General features: G+C 50.5%; 1 protein-coding gene and 1 non-coding gene across 3 annotated transcripts; one reads left to right on the forward strand and one right to left on the reverse strand.

The window, feature by feature from the left end:
* Nucleotides 1-1,569: 1,569 nt before the first annotated feature.
* trnaa-ggc lies at nt 1,570-1,641 on the reverse strand. Its single transcript has one exon. It is a non-coding gene; the product is annotated as a tRNA-Ala (tRNA).
* Nucleotides 1,642-3,721: 2,080 nt separating this feature from the next.
* Nucleotides 3,722-14,101, forward strand: LOC103187921 (proline and serine-rich protein 2). 2 transcript variants are annotated; one of them, XM_007907641.2, is made up of 4 exons: nt 3,722-3,915; nt 11,966-12,097; nt 12,219-12,480; nt 13,094-14,101. In XM_007907641.2, exons 2-4 carry the CDS (start codon nt 11,981-11,983, stop codon nt 14,071-14,073), a joined length of 1,359 nt encoding a protein of 452 aa, XP_007905832.2. In that variant the 5' UTR covers nt 3,722-3,915; nt 11,966-11,980; the 3' UTR covers nt 14,074-14,101. The 2 variants fall into 2 exon arrangements, with proteins under 2 accessions (XP_007905832.2, XP_007905831.2); XM_007907640.2 differs by having other exon boundaries at nt 11,978-12,097.
* The last annotated feature ends 5,623 nt before the right edge of the window (nt 14,102-19,724 follow it).

A 19,724-nucleotide genomic window follows, 5' to 3' on the forward strand; every position in this document is an offset into this window, starting at 1 on the left:
GCAGATAATAATGATGATAATAATAATTTTATAATGTAAAGATGAATAATAAATCAATCCCCGTCATTCTGTGTCTCTCGTAGAATGTCACAGCGCAGAAACTTTTTGGGCCCGCGCACACACCGCACGCACGCACACACACGCTACCACACACATACACCTCACGCACACCACACGCACACACGCATACATACACCACACTTTTTTGGCTCGTGCACACACCGCACGCACGCACACACACCACACGCGCTACCACACATATACACCTCACGCACCCACTCGCGCACTACACACACCGTACGCACGCATGCGCACACGCACAACACGCGCACGCACAAACCATCCGCTCTGATCTTCTGAAGCCCGAAATTCCACCCAGTCCAAGCCTCAGCCTGTCACACCACTTTGTCTTTGAGCCTAACTCGTCTCGGAATTTGTGGACAATCCTTCGATGCGGTGTTAAGCTGGAAGCCAGATTGAGAGCTGGGACACAAAGGGTCGTGTTCGACTTGGGAGTACTTCCTTGGACCGCTAGATTTTTAAGGGGTCAGCCGGGTACCTGACACACACGGAAACCCATCACCGTTGCTTAACAGTGCCCAAACCAAACTGAGAAGTCCATACATCCCACCTACACCTGGAAATCCCTGAGATAGACTGTTGGGATGGAAAGCGCTCTCTCTCCCTGGAGGAACGTATCCTGCTTACCTAATTCCGAAGAGTATTAGGCGCAGGTTGGCCAGAGCCAAGGCTTGGGTGGAGTCCGGAATTATGCATTGGGAGTAACTGCTGGAGTCTTAGCCGGCTAAAACCACACACGGCTCGGCCATTGAGAGCGCTGTCTGGCTAAGCTTTCCCGCTGCTCGTCCAGCGAGGACCACCCTCCCCGTTAGTTAGGGCTTTGGCTGTGGGGTTAACGGGAGCTGAGGGGGAGGATTCCCTGACCCCAGTGACTGCTCTGCCCTTCCCGATCCTGCGGATGAGCCGGGCCGGGCTGTGCTGCCATCAGCAGTGAATACTATAGACCCAATACTTCCTTGGATTATGACTTGAGGGTTGGATAAGGCTGACAATACTCAGCCTGAAGAGGGCGGCAGCGGTTAACTTCAGCTCCAAAGACCATTCACAAGGTCGTGAGAGTGTTTTGCATGAAGAAGACCCTTCGACGTGATCCAGATTCCTGGCGTAGGGATCCCAGGGAGGCAGAATCAAGTGGACTTTGGGCCCAACAATTTCCATATAGTCCTGGGGGAGGGAGTATTATTATTATTATTAAGTAATATTATCATCAAACTTTGTTTTTAATGAATCCCAACAATTATAATAATAATCTTTGCATTTGATATAAAGCCTCATCATCTCTTCTAGACGTCTCAAAGCGCTTCACAGACTACGCTGTAAAGTGCAGTGACTGTGTACTTGCGGGCGAAACGCGGCAGCCAATTGAGCAGCGGCGGCAGCGCCCCACAAACAGTCGTGGATTGAAGTGGCCAATTTATTATTGCTTTTGTTTTTTGGAGGGATTATTATCGGGCGTGTGGAGTAAGGAAACTTGCCCAAGGTTTCGCCCTGACCAGCCGGGAATCGAACCCAGGTCTCTCGCTTGCCAGGCGAGTGCTCTAACCACTGAGCTACAGGACTCCCCATTGAGCTACAGGAAGTAGCAGTTTAAATTAGTGTTGTACTACTGAAGGAACGACCGTGTTATGTAAATAGGCGCGCTGCGAGTGAGTCAGATTTACACCGTTTGGAGACTACAGATGTTTCTTTGTAATATAAGCGGTTGTTTGTTTGCTGTTCCGTGTGTGACGGCACCTAAAGCCATTGGTGGGAGTAGCACCTCGTAACGCACTCCGAGTTCGGTATTGTTCCTGCCTGAAAACACCTTTCCAGCCTATACACACGAGTACATAATATCAGAAGTATTTCTTTTGTTAAGGACACAGCGCTGCGTGCTTGCAATTAGGCTTATAGGGAGAGAACGAGAGGCAGGGAGAAAATAGCTGGTAATTATACACCCGGGAGTCCATTCAGATTAACCTTTCCCTGTTGCCTGTTCTCAGGTGATATCTTGGCTCAATCAATAGCGTATTCACTTCTGGGTCAAACGATTATGAGTTTAAGCTCCATGTCAGGACTTGAGTTCACAGCTATAGTGTCAGCGTGGCTCAGCGGTAACTCTCTCTCTCTCTCTCTCTCTCTAGTCTCTGAGTCAGAAGGTTGTGAGCACTTGGAATCACACAGTCTAAGCTGACGCTCCAATGCAGCGCTGGGGGGTGGGGGGGGTGGGATGGTGTATTGTCGGAGACGCTGTCCTTTGGATGAGACGTTAAAACGTCTGCCCTGTTAAAGGTCCCGCGGCGCTATTCGAAAAGAGAAGGGAGATTCTCTCTCCCGGTGTCCTGGCCGACAATCTCTCAAATAATAATTGGTCACTCACTCCACGGCTGTTTTGTGGGACGTTTCACAGGGAAATTCCCACGCGGTGGGTGACATGCACGGAATTCTCAGTCCGGAGTGGATACTCTTAAGTACGACGATGGGTTTCCGCATGTTTCGGACACCCGGCTGAACAAAACAATAGTGTTGTGGTTAATTGTAAGTTATCTAACAATGCACACATCAGGTTACAGGTTGTAATGGCGATAGATAACAATAATCCTTGCATTGCAAAGCGCTTCCCAGAAATATGCTGCAAAGCAAATTGACTGTATATTTTATGGGAGAAACACGGCAGCCAATTGCGCGCGGCAGCGTTCCACAAACAGCCGTGGATTGAGTGACCAAATTATTATTTTTTAAAAAAATAATTGAAGGGATATTTTATCCCTGGAAAAGCAATCCGCCAATCGACTAACAACCCGGTTTCTACTTAGCGCTGGTAATGGGGGGGGGGAAGGAAATTTGCCTAAGGTTTCGCACCGTCTGGGAATCGAACCCAGGTCCTCTCGCTTGCGAGGCGGGGGCTCTAACCGCCACGAGTCTCCACATTATTATTAGAGCATCATTTAAAATCAAGGACAGCAAAAAAAAAATAGGGCATTGAAAATGAAACACAAATCTGCAGGCTCTTAATATCAACAATGTCTTCAATCTCTTGTATGGGGGGGGTTGGTTGGTTGGTTGGTTGGGATGGGGAGGAGAGTGTTGGTAAAGATCTCTGCAGGATTCTCTCCAGGAAAATGACATCAGATCCTATTGGAAAAGTTCCACGTTTTAACTTTAAACTCCAACTCTGATCACCAGTGTCTATGTACTTTGCAGGTGTGTGTGTGTGTGTTTATGGATGAGTTTGAAGGAGAGCAAATGATAAGACATTTTTGCTTGAGTTGTGGGGGTGGTGGTGGTGGAGGAGGAGGGAGAGGGGAGGGGAAGGAGAGAGGGAGGGAGAGAGAGGGTGGTGGCAGAGAGAGAGAGAAAAAAAGTTGAGGTTTAACCCTTCAGTGTGCAGAAAAGAATTGCGACTTGCCCTGGTTCATTCCTGAAATGGACAAGGGAGAGAGAGAGACACACACACACAGAGGCTGGTTGTGTTTCTGAGTGTGTGTTGCTTTGCCTGGGAAAGGAGAGAGAGCTTCATCCAGTCAATTGGGAATATTTCCTGAGCACAGGAGCATTTGCAAACCTTTTGAGAGAGACCAGGAGATAAGTCACTGGTACAGTACGTGGGAGAATCAGACACACACACACAGAGACACACACAACACACTCACAGAAAGACTGAGACAGAGCAAACAGTTTCTCTCCTTGTGTGTGTTGTGTTGTGTGTGTCTCAAGTGATTCTCAGCAAAGATCCTTTCAACCAAGAAAAAGGGAAAACACAGAGAGAGAGAGAGAGGGGGAGAAGTTTAACCAGGTGTCACCCATCGCCTTTTTATGGTTTGCTGTGCACAGGGATCCAGGCAGGTGTTTCAGGTAAGAATAAGAGTGTGTGTGAGTTGAGTGTTATTAGTGTTCATTTGGTGTGTGTGTGGATTAATGTGTGTTACTGTTAGTGCGTATGTTAGTGTGTATATGTTACTGTATGTGTTTGTATATGTGTGTGTGTTAGTGTGTGCTTGTGACTGTGCGTGTATGTATGTTAAGTGTGTGTGTATGTTAGGGTGTGTTAGTATGCGTGTTCTGTGTGTGTTTGTGCGTATGTTACTGTGTGTGTGTGTGCATATATCTGTTAGTGTGCGTGTGTCTATGTTAGGATTTGGCACATGTGCTGCTAACATGTACACGACTCATTTGAGACTACAATGCCATGGCCACTCAGTTTGGATGGAAATGATAATTACTGTAGATATTTTCTTTATATATATATGTGTGTGCGTGTGTATATATTTAACTTGGGTTTAGATTGGTATCGGTTTAGCCTAAGCAAATCGCTAGCGGAGTGCCCAACCTTGCCCCGGTGTCTCTGGATTTTGGGTGGAGGAGTGTTTCAGGAGCCAAACCGGTATCAAACTTTAAATACCACTACTCCACATCTCCCACCCACCCCCCACCAACTCCCCGCTACTCTCTCTCGCTCCTCTCTTCGATGTCGATTGTTTTTCTAGGTATGAAAAATAAGAGGACATTGACTCTTAAACTTAAATGTGAAATGGTGTGACGTGGGGGCAGACATTTAAGGGAAAGGTTGTGTTGGCTGTTGAGAAGTATTGTAATCCTGTCATACTGACGTCTTGTAGCTCAGTGGGTTAGAGCTCTCGCCTCGCAAGCGAGAGGACCCGGGTTCGATCCCCAGGCGGGTCAGGGCGAAACCTTAGGCAAGTTCCCTTACTCCACACACACGCCTCTGTTTACCTGGGAGTAAGTAGGAACTCGGTTGTGAGTCGATTGGCGGATCGCTTTCCGGGGGGTAATAATCCCTTGAAAAAATAATAATTTGGTCACTCAATCAACCAGTTTGTGGGGACGCTGCTGTGCACAATTGGCTGTCGTGTTTCGCCCACAAAATACAGTCGATCTACTTTACAGTACAGTATATCCTGTGAAGAGTTTTGAGATGTCTCAACGACATGATAAGGCGCTATTATTATTATTATTATTATGTCAAATGCAAGGATTATTATCCTATGGCGCTGTTCGAAAATAGTCCATGTCTCTATTTACCATCTCTTCCGAAGGACGGCACCTCTGACAATGCAACAGCGCTGCATTGGAATGTCATCTCAGCCCATGTGAGTAAGTGCAGGTCAAGCCTGTGGGTGTGCGCGTGTGTCCGAACTGTTGGCAGGTAGATGGTGGCAATGCCTCTCACCCTGAGCTGTGTTGCCAACCAGGAACAACAACAACAGCAACAAGATTTTATGTATAGAGCGCCTTTCATGTCGGGAGGAAGTCCCAAGGCGCTGGACAGTTGGGTCGGGACCCGAGCCTTGGGGGGAAATGGTCAGGGTGAGGGGAGGGAAGGGAGGGAGCGAGGAGGGGGTAGACAGTCGAGAGGGGAGCTGAAGGCACGGTCGAAGAGAAAGATCTTGAGACCGGCCTTGAAGGAGGAAAGGGAGGAAGCGGCAAAGGCACTAGGGATGGAGTTCCAGAGCCTCGGGGCTGAGAGGCTGAAGGCCACCGATTGGTAGGGCGGTTGGGGCGGGGGATGTGGAGCAGACCGGAGCCAGAGGAACGGAGGGTACGGGCAGGTAGGTAGGGGGATAGTAGGTCGGAGAGGTAGGAGGGAGCGAGGCCGTGAATGGCCTTGTAGGTGAGGATGAGGATCTTGAATTCGATCCTCTGGGGGATGGGGAGCCAGCGGAGGCGAGCGAGGGTGGGAGGAAGCTGTGGCAGGGAGTTCCTGGTTCCTACCATCCCCTAGTGAGGGCTCACACCCACGCTGGTCGGACGACGAATGACCAACTGGTGACTCTCCTCCTCTGGAGCCCAGAGAAGTGGAGTTTCTTTGATGCTGAGCCGCCTCCATTGCTGTCTACATCACTTCCCGCTTGGCTGTGCAGCGCAAAGGAGGAACGTGACATCGTCAGCAACTTAACAACCCGAAGTTCGATCATCTCAGCTTCTGAAGTATTGTAGCAGGTCTAGATGTGATTAGAGCCCCATTAAAAAAAAAGAAAACAAACACAAAGTTCTTCCCAATGTTCGAAGTACGCGATTTCCTCCCGACAATTCATCTTAGACTGTTTGCGCTCCAAGTCCCGACGCGGGGGCCTGAACTCGCAACCTTCCGCCTCAGAGGCGAGAGCGTCCACCAAATTCACAGTCACTACGTTCTGGGGTGTCGCCCGTGAGGCGCTTTGGAGTGGTTTTTGACGCGACAGGCGGCACCGTATAGGAGGATTACCGTAACTCTGATAACAATTCTAATACCAGGAGCATGTTCTGCGAAGCGCTTTGAGACGTCTCGAAGGCTGTGATGGCCGTATAATAATCCTTGCGTTCGATAAGGCTCAAATAGTAAACGGAGGGAAAGAAAAGAGAAGGGGGGGGGGGAAACGTGTTTAAACTGTTGCTTGAGAACACAAACACATGACGAACGCACACAGGAATCCTAAGTATGCAGCCCACCCGCTCTTGAAGGAAGCAATTAAGTTCTTAATCAAATAAGCTGCTAAGGAAACATTGGAACATACAGCTGTTTTACTCTGCGTCAAAAGGAACGTTAAGTGCTTTCACATCTCCCCAACTGATGTCCCCCTCACCCCCAGACCCCCCACCGCACCCCTATCCCCGACACACCCCAGCTTTGTGCCTTGGTCTAATGGTCACCGGTCAGCGCTGACCCTAACCTAACAACAGTGATAACAGTTCTTTACATTTGACACAGCCCCTCATCGCATCGTCGAGACGTCTCAAAGCGCTTCGCGGGATATACTGTAAAGTGGATTGACTCCCAGCGTGGAAACTGCAGCGTAGAAAAGATATCTCAGTCAGGCTAACAATTAATCTAATAATAAAACACGCGGGAGATCCATCCTGTGTTTTTTTATTATTAATATTATTGATGGTGATGAATCTTCCGTTCCATGTGCCGCCTTTCGAGTCGGGAGGATGTCTCTCAAAGTGCTTCACCGGATGATACTGTAAAGCGCAGTGACTGTGTGTTTGGTGGGCTAACGCATAGCAATATCTCTACAAACAGCCGCACAGTGAGCAATTGATTGTTGGCCAGTGACAGTGGGAGAGAGAGAGAGAGAGAGAGAGACTGCCTTCTCTTTTTACAACTAAGGCGCAGGATCCTTAATAATCACCTGAACGGGAAGACGGGTCCTTGTTTTAACGTCTCATCCCAAAGGACAGCGCCTCCAACAACCTCCAGCACTCCCCCCAGCGCTGCCTATTGGAGTGTCATCTTTGACGGTACTAGTTCCGAGCCCCGATGCGGGGCCTTGAGCTCACAAACCATGGGACTCAGAGGCACGAGCGCCACCAAATTCACAGTCGCTCCGCTACACTCTGCAGTACATTCTGTGAGACGTTTCGAGTGGATTTGACGTGACAGGCAGCTTAGCAAACAGAAGGATCAGCCTAATAATACTAACAATAATCCTTGCATTTGGTATAGCGCCTTATCACGTCAGTGAGACGTCTCAAAGCGCTTAGGAACATAGGAACGGGAACAGGCCATTCAGCCCCTCGAGCCTGTCCCGCCATTGTATAAGATCACGGCTGATCTGTAGCTCAACTCCAATCGCCCGCCTTTGTCCCGTGTCCCTCCATCCCCTGACCTAACAAACATCTCTCCACCTCGGCCTTGCAGAGGTGAATGTTTTGGAAAGCGAATCGACTGTGTATTTTTTACGGGCGAATAAAAGGGAATCTCTCGCTCTCTCTCTCTCTCTCTCTCTCTCGCTCTCTTTCCCCCAAGCTACTAATGACACCTTCTAAACTCTTTTGTCTTGTGTGTGTGTGTGTGTGTGTGTGTGTGTGACCTAGAAGTAACACGAAACTGGTCTGCAGAAGCCAGAAATACAAGTTTGTGGCGAGAGGGAGGACAAACAACTCAGGGCTTCTTTTGTCCTATAGTGGAGCTGGTATGTTTGCCTTTCCGACATGGGCCTCAAAGTATTTCGCAAGCGATCTTTGTCGAGTGCAGCGACCCTCTCTTTTTTTTTTGTAGGCAGCTGTTTGGCACACACCGAAGACTCGCGCAGAAACAGCCACGTGTTGATCTGGTCAGCACTTTGAAAATAATAATAATTTTAATAATAATTTGATACGACCCCTTCTCGCTTAACTGAGACAGCAACAACTTGCGTGTCTACGACCCGGAGACGTGCCTAAACCCTTCCCAGAATATACTGTGAAGCGGAGTGACTGTGTGTTTTGTCCGTGAAAGGCGGCAGCCAATCAATTGCCCACGGCAGCGTCCCGCGGACGGTGGTGGATCGAGGGACCAAATTCTTATCATAATTTTTTTTTGAAGGGAGTGCGTGCTCGTGTGTGTGTGCGTGTGGGGGTGTGTGGGGAGGGGGGGGCTGTGTGTGGGTGGGAATCTTCCCGCTCCTGTTAACCCTGTTAAGCCAGGGTTAAGGCGATCTCTCTGGCTCTACCCTTTTCCGAGGTTCCGGTGTTGGGAGGTGCTGTTATAAAAGTTTCTGAGGTCTAAAGGCCCGTCCAGAGATCCTATCAGATTCCCGATACCTTCGTGAGTATAATTAGCGTTGGTCGTTGCCATGCCGACCCACACAGCTCGTCTCACCGTGTAAATCGATAGTCAGTTTGTTGAATAAAACCAACTGTCGCCAACCGGCCTCCATTCCCCATCAGCTCCCACCCAATCTCCCATCACTTCCCACCCCCATCAGTTCCCAGCCCCATCACCTCCCACCCCATCACCTCCCACCCCATCACCTCCCACCGCCCCATCACCTCCCATCACCCCAACACCTCCCACCGCCCCATCACCTCCCATCCCATCACCTCCCACCCAATTTCCCATCACTTCCCACCCCCATCAGTTCCCAGCCCCATCACCTCCCACTCCCATCCCCCCATCACCTCTCACTACCATCACCTCCCATCCCCCCATCACCTCCCATCACCCCAACAGCTCCCACCGCCCCATCACCTCCCATCCCATCACCTCCCCCACAATCTCTCAGCACCTCCCACCCCATCACCTCCCATCCCATCACCTCCCATCACCTCCGAACCCCTCCCCGTCACGTCCCACCCCCATCTCGGTTCAGGTGGACATTAAAGATCCCACAGCTGTACTCAAAAGGAAAAGGGAGTTTCTCTCTCCTGGTGATTCCTGGCCAACAATCTCCCAGATAAAATTGGTCGGGCACTTGACGCTGTTTGTGGGGACGTCGCTGTGCACGAATTGGCTGCCGCGTTCGCCTGCAACAGACACGGTCACTGCCCTTTACGGTAAATCCTGAGACGTCTTGACGACGCAATAAGGAGTTTTATCAAATATTATTGTTATGAGCTCACAGAAGGAAGCAAGGGCGTATCTCCTTTCCGATGAAACACCGTGTTTGTTGGAACAATACAAACCTTAGCCTCTCCCATCCGGAGGACATCTCAAAGCGCTCCACTGGATACACCGCAAAGTGTAGTGACTGTGTGTCTGGCAGGTAAACTGGCTAATGTTTGCAATCAGGGGGTGGAGTTCGGTTTTGAAGGGCCGGGGCGGAGGGGGGGGGTGGTGGGGGGGATGGTGGGGAGGGGAGAAAGAGGTCAGAAATGAATTTCTTGGTGACCTAACTTTTTTCTCACAAGACAAGTCTCACCTCGGAGTCACCCATCGTGTTGCCAAGGAGGGAAAGTAAACACTTGACGTAAACATCAAGTGCTCATCCCATATTTTCTTTTGCTTTACCCGCCCACGGCATCAAGGGGACCTCATAAGAGGTGCATAAAATTTTATATGGGGCTGAAAAAGTGAGCCCGGAGCAATATGACACGTGGAGTCCCGTAGGGTAATGGTAGGGAAGGGCAAAAGTTTCCTTACTCCACACGCCTCTGCTTTCCGAGCAGTAAGCGGGAACCCGGTTTGTTAGTCGATTGACGCAGCACTTTCCGGGGATAACAATCCCTTCAAAGAATATAATAATTTGGTCACTAAATCCGCGGCCGTTTGTGGGGGCCGCCGCCGTGCGCAATCGGCTGCCGCGTCTCGCCCACAAAATACACGCTCACTGCACTGTACAGCGCATCCCGTGAAGCGCTTTGAGACGTCTCGATCACGCGATCACAGGCGCTGTGCCCAACGCGAGGATTATTATCGTCCTGCGGTTGAAAGTTCTCCAAGCTTCTCGCTGCGAAGCGTAGTGACTGTTGCGCGGAAACGAGGCGACCAGTTTGCGGACAGCAACGTCCCCGCAAACAGCCACGAAGTGAATGGGGGTAATACCCGGGAATTTGCACATATAGTTGAGTACTCTTAAGCACGGTGATGGGTTTCCGCGTGGAGACAGACACCCGGCTGACCAAAAAAAGACGGAAATATCTCGATACTTTGAAAAGATTTGAATAAAATGCAGACATACGAGCGGCCAGTAGACACTTGGGTGTCTAATGACGAACTAAAACACAGTCTGGCCTTGTGGAAGGCAGTTCAGAGCTCGTTTGAGCAACGTTACACGGATTCTCTCGCTTTCACTCTCTTGCTCGCTTGGGCTTTCTCTCTCTCTCTCTCTCTCTCTCTCTCTGACTTGCGCTCTCTCTCTCTCGCTCTCTCGCTCTCTTTCGCTCTCACTTTCTCAGCTTCGTGCTGTGTAGGTTTTGCCTGACCTGTCTCTTGTTTACTTTGGGGGGGAAGGGAGGAGAGGGGGGAAAGGGAGAGGTCTGTGGAATGCCGTGTATGATGAGCATTTCGCTGAGAGATTTGAGCCTGGGCTGTGAATAATGGCGCTCCACTGTGTGCGTCTGCGTGTGTGGGTGTGCGTGAGTCTGTGCGTGTGAGAGTGTCTGTCTGCGTGTGCGTGAGTCTGTGCGTGTGAGAGTGTCTGTCTGCGTGTGTGTGCGTGTGTGAGTCTGCGTATGTGAGTGTGAGAGAGTCTGTGTGCGCGTGAGAGTATCTGTTTGCCTGTAAGTCTGTCTGTCTGTGTGTGAGAGTCACTGTGTGTGTGTGTTTTATATTATTATTATTATATTAGCGCCCTTCACATGGGTAGAGTTTCAGAGCGTTGTTTAAAGACAACAACAACAACAACAACAACATCCTCGCACTTGATACGGAGCCTTATCACGTCATTGAGTTATCTCAAAGCGCTTCACAGAATATACGGCAAAGTGGAGCGACTGTGTATTTTGAGGGCCCAAATCAATCTAAATCCAAGAAATAAACCCGACCAGCAGTCTCTATGGACTGAGCTACACGCCAGATGCACCGCGTGTGTTTGCTCAGATTGTTCCCTGCGATAAATATCTCAAGAGCACAAAACCACCCCTCTGTGTCCTGATCGACCAGTGATAGCTGTGGTTTGGCCGAACCAACTGTTAGGACAGGACAGACAATAAAATAGGCTCTCGCAGATGTCGCAATAATAATATCAACCACAACAAGAGATTGCGTTTATATAACGCCTTTACATATTGGGAAGATAAAATTATATTCTCCCCCTCCCCCCCCTCCCCCTCCCCCTCGCCAAATAGTAATAATTTGTTCGCTCAACTCACTTTACAATATACCCTGTGAAGCGCTTTGAGACGTCTCAAGGACGTGATAAGGCGTTCCATCAAATGCAAGGATTATTATTATTATTATTGTTGTTGTTGGACAGTTGAGGTTATGCACCCGGAAAAGCGATCCGCCAATCGAATAACTACCGGGTTTTTACTTACTGCGGGTAAACAGAGGCGCGCGTGTGTGCGTGTGTGTGTGGAGGAAGGAAACTCGTCCTGGGGTTTTGCCCCCCCCTGATCCGCCCGGGAATCAAACCCAGGGCCTCACGCCTGCGAGGTGAGCTCTCTGACCATTACGCTCCGTGCCATCACCTCGTCTAGTCTAGTTTTGCGCACCTCGATTTGCACCGTCTCTGACTTTGCTTTGATGATATTTTTCATGGAGGGATCCTGACAGATAATGCCGGTCGAGGTTTCGTCTTCCAAGCCGGATTTCGGAGCTTTGCCTGGGAGCGGAATAGGAAGAATGGGAAGCAACGACAGCGGGATTGGCCCCGCATTCATGGACCCTGGCTCTGTGAGTACTGCCACCTCGCACTGGGCAGGGGGTCGAACCCCCAAACACACACACACACACGGATGGATTAAGGCAGACATGAATGTAGAGATGGCATTGACCGCTGGTCTCTTGTGCCCAGGACGATGACTACATGTCCCGTGAGGAGAAGGAATGCATCCAATTCTTCGAGACCACCCTAGACTCGCTGAGCGACGGCTTGGAGCTCAGTAACCTCTCCGGCGAGGCCGGGGAGGAAGAGGAGGACGAAGGAAGGGCTACTCCGACCCTGTCCCACACCCAAATCCACCCTCACCCGAGCAGCGAGGAGATCATAGACCTGGTGAAGGACAGCAGACATCAGCTGGAGGAGTGCGAAACAAATTACGTGAAACCCATACGATGTACGTTGAGTGGATTGTGAAGAGTCATGGAGTTCCTCTTACCTTTGCGAGTGTTTTGGGTGGAAAGGCCAGGGTGGGTGGGGGGGGTGGGGGAGGAGGGGGTAGGAGTGGGGGACGTGATGCATTTGATGGGTGGGGGGAGGGGGGGGAGGTGGTTCAAGTGAGATCACTCGCCTCTCAAGCGAGAGGACCCGGGTTCGGTTCCCGGGCCGAGCGAAAGGTTAGGCGAGTTTCTTTACTCCACAAACACCCCCCACTGTTTATAGGGATAAGTAGGAACCCGGTCGGTCGTTTGTCGATGGGCGGTTCGCTTTCCAGGAGGTAATAATCCGTCCAAAAAAAATTGGTCGCTCAATCCACGGCTGTTTGTGGGGACGCTGCTGTGCGCAATTGGCTGCTGGGTTTGGCCCACAAAACACACAGTCACTACACTTTACAGTGTATCCTGCGAAGAGCTTTGGGGCCTTTCTCAACGATGTGATAATGCGAGGATTATTATTCTTATCAAATCATTTAAGGATGACCCAGACGGTGACACCGACATGAAGTCCCGATTCTGTTCTGTTGCTGCACATAACTTGTGTGTTTTTTTTCGTCCCTTTTATCTTTGTAGACATGAACGTGAGTGAGATCCTTCCCAAGGAGGAGGTGGAGCCGGAAAGTCCCGGCCTCGACCAGCGCCGTGCCTCCCTCGTCTCGCCCCGGCAGAGTTTTGATTGGCCCCTGCCCCCACCGGACATAGGCCCCCCCGCCTCCCCACAGCCGATCGGCTCGGTGCCCACCCCCTTGGTGATCGCGCAGAGAATCGCGGAGAACGGCAGCCTGTCCCCCACCTCACCGATCTTTCCATCGCCGCCGCCACTAGGGGTGACCGACAGCAAGGCCTTCCATTACCACAACAGCAGGTCGAACCCCACCTCCCCCACCGAGTCCCGGGAGCCCCAGCACCGACCCCTCTCCCAGGGCAGCTTCAAGCACCAGAGGTTCCCCTCCAACATCAACGTCTCGGTGGGCAACCGCGAGTACAACAGTACCATCACCAAGGCCTCGGTCAACATTCAGGAGCGCAAGGCGCGAGTCCTGGCCAATCTGGGCTCCGCCGCAGGGCGGCTGGCCTTGGAGTCAGACGAGAGGCAGCAGAGAGCTCGGCTCTGGGCTTCCAGCAGGAGCACGTCCTTCAAGGAGCTTGGATCCGGCCAAGCCAGGAACGAGGCCTTGTCTAAGCTGGGTTTGGCCAAGGAGCCCGAGGAGACGCCTCTCCACAACGGTTCCCCGGCAAAGCTGCGCATCGCCGGGTTCTCCCACTCGCTCAAGGTGAAGCCGACCGTCAGCGCAGCCGGAGAGACCTCTCCGCCTCTCAGGAGAGCCTCCACTTCCAAGCTGGATCTGCCATCTCCGAGCGAAGTCCCTCCCCCGGCATTCCTGAGCCCCTCCCCAGGCCCCTTCCACCCAGAACTCCGGCGTCTCAGCTCCACCCCTCGCCCCAGCGGGTTACGCACCCCGGGAATCACCGTCCAGTTTTCCGGACGGGGCTCAACGGATGAATCCCGCAGGGAAGCTCTGCGGAAACTGGGTCTCCTGAAATCCCAATGACCCCCTACCTCCCCCCCTACCACCACCACCCCACTTTCTCTCCCCCTCCTCCCTCCATTCTCCCTCTTCCCCTTCCTCCCCCCACCACACCCTCACTCCCACTTTCCCACCTCCTCCCAGAGAGTCGAAATGAAATGAGGAATGACTTACTGCGTGGGATTCCTGAGATTCCCTCCAGGCCGTAGGGAGGCTGTCAGCTCCGTTCGCACAAAGGGAATAATCTCTTCCCGTTTCCGGGGGCGGATTCGGACCAGATATTTTTTATAGGGAAATTCTCCTTCCTGCTGTTGTTGGACAGGACGGATCAAACTTTCTACCAACGTCCCCCCTGACTCCGCTCGCTTCTGAAGAAGTCAGGGTATTGGCCATCGTGAATGTGAACCACTGGGAATTGGGGGAAATGGGGCTGGAAGGTTAAGCCAACAGCCATCTCTGGAAATCACTGTCGGAGGGGGTAGTCAGGTGGACGAACAAACAGACGGGTCTCATCGCACCCCCCCAACCCCCCAACCTCACTTCTTCTCCCCACCTTTCACTTGTCGGAAGCAACAAAGCCGCAGAACGAAACCCGTTCCAAGACACAAGACTGACACGGGGGAAAAATTCAGAACACGAGGACTTCAGAGAGGAATTGAAGAGGGGAAACAACGCTCAGCCTTTTTTCCCACCATCACCAAAGTCAGACTCTTAACTCGTGGAAAAATGCTTTTAATTTTCTAACTGGTTCATTTTTTTACGTCCCTGAGAAAGTGCCTCAGGTGTGAGCATGTGATGGGCCTGGCCCTGTGGGTCCAAGCCAAGAAATTCCACCCAGCCTTAGCCTGCACATCTGCTTTCCCTTATTAATATAAGAACGTGAGAATTTGCTGTACCACAGAAGATCGAGGTCCATCCAGTTTGCCTTCCATCCCTCCTGGCAGTCGCTTGACATGTCGTGTCCCAAACTCTGCACTGTTCCATACGCTTACTATTCTCTCACTGAAGTAGTATAATATTCTAATAATAATAATAATTCTTACATTTGATAGAGCGCCTTTTACCGCGACACTGGAGGTCACAAAGCGCTTCACCAGATATTTTGTGAAATGCAGTTTTTGTAAGCGAATGCCCATAAGGAACTGAGATTGCGCAGAATCGTAGAAAGCTCTTCATTAGCGTATAATTCATCAGTCGGTCTTATTATTCTTAGTAACAACAACGGTAAATGTCCACGATTCTTTGTGCGGTCACTGCTGTGAGCAAATGCCTGCCGCGTTGCGCCCACAAAAATATACAGTCAACCCCTCTTTACAGTGTATTCTGTGAAGCGCTTTGAGACGTCTCAATGACCTGATAATGCACTGTATAAAATGCAAGGATTATAATTATTTTATTGTGTAATTATGAATCGTGTGACAGGCTAAGACCAGGTGGAATTTCGGGCCCGGTTACCTCGGGCTGGTGTCTCTGTTGTCAGACTGAACGACACAGTTTGCGCTCAGGGTAAAGAAAACAAAAGTCTCTCGAAGTTTGTCTTTTTAAACTCCTTCAGCCGAGCGCTGGACCCCACACACGTGGGAGAGACACAGGACTGGTGCTTTCATCGCTGGCGTGAGCTTCGTGCATCGCACCACGCTCAGCCGGCCAGGGTCACGCTAAGATGCGTGTTCTGCTCCATGCTTTGGATCACATGACGGGTCCGTGACGAAGAGAAAGGGTAAAGAGGGTGTGTGGCGATGGGAGAATACAGACTGGGGGGCTGAGGTGGTATTAAACACCGTTGTAGATAGGTTGGGCCCAACGGTCTGTTTCTGTGCTGTACCATCTCTGTAGTCTTTGACCCACTGTCGCATTATCTCCTCACTGCCCATTATTCTGTGCCACACACACACTCGGCTGATGGCTTCGCAGCTGCTGCTGTTTTTGGCCTCCGACCAAACTCAACTGACCTCCAGCTCATCGCTCAACACTGCACCGCGCAGCTTGGATTGTTTCCCGTTCTGGTTTCATTCACCCTCGTTGTAGGAGTCTCCGTGTCCTTGGTTCCCAGCCCTATTTATCATGTACATGGCAACCAGCTCCCCAGTATCCCTACCCCCTCCCCCCCCCCACCCCCACCCCCACCCCATTCGGGTCCATTTCTCCTGTTGTGAAGTGGACACACCCAAGTTGCAGAAGCGGAGAGATCTACAGGGTAGAAAGAGGCCATTTGGCCCATCGAATCTGTCCCAACTCTCTTTCGATGCCGGAAACGGCCAATATTGAACAACAAATGACATTTACGCAGCGCCTTTCACGTCAGGAAGACGTCCCATAGCGTTGGACAGTCAGGGATTTGGACCTGAGTTGGGGGGGGGGGGGGTCAGGATCCGGAGGAGATTAGGGCAGGGAGGGAGGGGTGGGAGGGTGACCGAAGCCACGGTCGAAGAGAAGGAAGGGTCTTGAGTCCTGCCTTGAAGGAGGCGAGGGAGGGGGCGAGGCGAAGAGACTGTGGGATAGAGGTCCAAAGTGTGGGGGCAGAGAGGCTGAGCGGAGGGAGAGGACGGGTCAATATGGATATATAGACCCCTGTAGTGGCCCTTCCTGGTGACGAGGCTGTTACGTGTATTAATTATGTTACAGACATAATGTGAAGCTCTTATCCAGTTCCAGGTTGATGCGAGAATTATCATAGTACCAAAAAAAACAAATGACACACCTCAATTGATTGTGAATATCACTGTTAATGATATATATAATTCTATATATAAAATATATATGTATATTCTGCGTCAAAAGTCTCAAATGTATACCCAACTGTAAAATGCATTCCCGTACAAGAAAGGCTATTCAGTTGGGGCGAAATTTTGCGGTATTCCTTACGGTTTTCCTCATGTTAATCAATGTCAAGGAAGCCTTAATGTGTTACCTGTGTTTGTATCTTTCATGTGTGTTTTTTATATAACTTTTATTTCTTTCAAACCCTAGAGCAGTTCGGTACGTTGAACATAGCCATAGAACAAACTCCATTGGGGGAGATATTCTCTTGTGAAAAGACTGTGAAGGGATGTTGATGGTTGTTTGGTGGAAGAATGTATTTGCCATTGTGTACATTAAAGTGAAATGACTTCTGTATAAAAACAGTTACTGCCGACAGTGAGATTTTCATGGTTCGATACCACACTTACAATAATAATAATAATAATAATAATAAAACCACGACAGCGTGTCGGCCTGGCACAGTGGGAGCTCTCTCTCTCTCGCCTCAGAGTCAGAAGGTTGTTGGGTCAAGGTGGGCACTAAAGATCCCGCGGCTCTGTTTGAAACAAGAAGGGGGTTTCTCTTTCCCGGTGTCCTGGCCAGAAATCCCCCCCCCGCCCCGGGTTAAAATCGGTCACTCGCTCCACGGCTGTTTGTGGGGGACGCTGCGGTGCGCAAATTGGCCGCTGCTGCGTTTCGCCCACAAACTACACAGTCAACTGCACTTTACAGTTCATCCTGTGAAGCGTTTTGAAACGTCTCGACAGGTTTGGTGAGGGGCCGTATCAAATCCAAGGATTATTATTATTATTATTATTATTATTGCTGTGACTGAGGAGCGTGGGGATCGGGCAGGGGGCTTGAATGAACGCTTTGCTCTCAGAGCCGGGTGTGAGCTGAAAGGCTTTCCTCCTCACTGTAGATTTCCACGGCTGGCGATCGCAAGGATTAGTAAGAGATTCCCGAGCGGCTCCTCCTCTTCTAACCATTAACTGAGGGAGGAGTGGAGTGACGGGTTATCAGAAAACTGCCCGATGACAACACAGACCTTGAATTTTGCCTCTTCCTGGTTTAATATTAAACCAAATGGCACCGGAGACTCAGGTCCCAAACCCAGGCCTCTCCACAGCTAAGCCGGTCAGGTCCCTGCTGACTTTGAACATAGGAACAGGAGGAGGCCATTCAGCCCGTTGAGCCTGTTCTGCCATTCTATTAGATCATGGCTGATCTGTACCTCAACTCCATTCACAACAACTTGCATTTATATAGTGCCCCTCACACACGGTAGGGTCCCAGAGCACTTGACCCAGTCCCAGATGCATTTACCCCCTTTTGCTCTTTATCCCTCGATACTCCCTTCCTTAATTCCTCCGCCTCCATCCCGTCTTCCCCAATATCTGGCCCTGCCACCATATCCACCCTGATCTCTCTCTTTCTCTCTCTCACTCCATCTCTGTAATATGCCTCCCTCCCTTGTCCAGTCTGGGGATCTTCCCAATGGTGTCACCAAGTTAGGGCTTTGGCTTGTGAGGCCATCAGGAGCCAAGTGGGAACAAATCCCTGCTCACCAATGCCCACTTTGAGTCCCGCCGACAAGCCAGGCTGGGCTGGTCTGTCTGACACCAGCATTGCCCTGGACTACTGTAGACCCGTCTCGCTCAGAAACCAGACTCTGAAGACGGCTACAGAAGATGGACAGGGTTTACACACAAGAGAAAGGGAGAACGGAACGGGATAATGGCACAAGGCTTTTGGGTATCAAAGGATATGGAGCAAAGGTGGGTAAATGGAGTTGGGGAACGAATCTCAGCCACGATCTAATAGAATGGCAGAATGGCCTCCTCCTGCTCCTATGTTTGCTGTGGCCGTCCAAAGGTCGTGAAACGGTTAAGATTTCATATCATATCTACGCGAGAGAAAGGCGTGGAATGTGCGGTGGCATCCAATCTGCATCGGGGCTTTCTGATCCACAGTCATATAGATTAGAGTCAGTTGCTAAGTCTTTCAATCGCTAATCAGTTTATTTCAGGTTTATCACTGGTAATCAATATAAATTGCAGGTTTTAAATCCTGTGCAGCTCTTCCGAGACATTCACCCAACGCGATAAAGATGCCTTATCAAACGGCGAGGATTATCGTCACGTTCAGCTTTCCAGCCCCCACCCTCACCCTCACCCCCCCCGCCCCCCACCCTCACCAGACTGGAACCTCACCACCCCATTTCCCACAGCATTGCGCACAGCAGTGTCCCACAAACAGCCACGGTGTGAGTGACCAATTTTTATTTGGGGCGGGGGGCAGGTTGTTGGCCAGGATACTGAGAGACAAACTCCCTGAAAAGCTGGACGTGGCAATAATCCTCGCCTTTTGATAAGGCATCGTTATCACGTTGGGTGACTGTCGCGAAGAGCTACACAGGATGAATAATAAACTGGCAATTTATATTGATAACCAGTGATGAACCGATTAGTGAATGAAAGACTTGGTAACCGGCTCTAACCTATATGACTGTGGATCAGAAAGGCCCCGATGCAGATTGGATGCCACCCCACACTCCACGCCTTTCCCTCGCGTAGATGCGATACGAAAACTTAACCGTTTCACGACGGCCACAGCGAACGCAGGAACAGGCTGCCCACAAAATACAGTTTAAAAAAAAAACACACGCACATGTAAGGATGACTTTGCAGATCCCATTCGATACTCTTGATAAAATCTACAAACAACCGGGATAACCCGAGTCGAATTCTTTACAGGTCGTTATTGGAGTCCCGAATGGATTGAATCGCCCTCTAAAGTATTTACTTCAAAGCACAATGACTGGAAGATTCCTTGTTGGTCCCTTTGCCGTCTTGTCTCCCTTGTTTTCTCACTGCTGTTGCCACCTCTTTACCTCCTGAGGTTGAAATACATTTAATGGTAATAATCCTTGC

The sequence above is a fragment of the Callorhinchus milii genome, unplaced genomic scaffold (assembly GCF_018977255.1).
Source record: "Callorhinchus milii isolate IMCB2004 unplaced genomic scaffold, IMCB_Cmil_1.0 Scaffold5, whole genome shotgun sequence".
In the NCBI taxonomy this organism is placed as follows: domain Eukaryota; kingdom Metazoa; phylum Chordata; class Chondrichthyes; order Chimaeriformes; family Callorhinchidae; genus Callorhinchus; species Callorhinchus milii.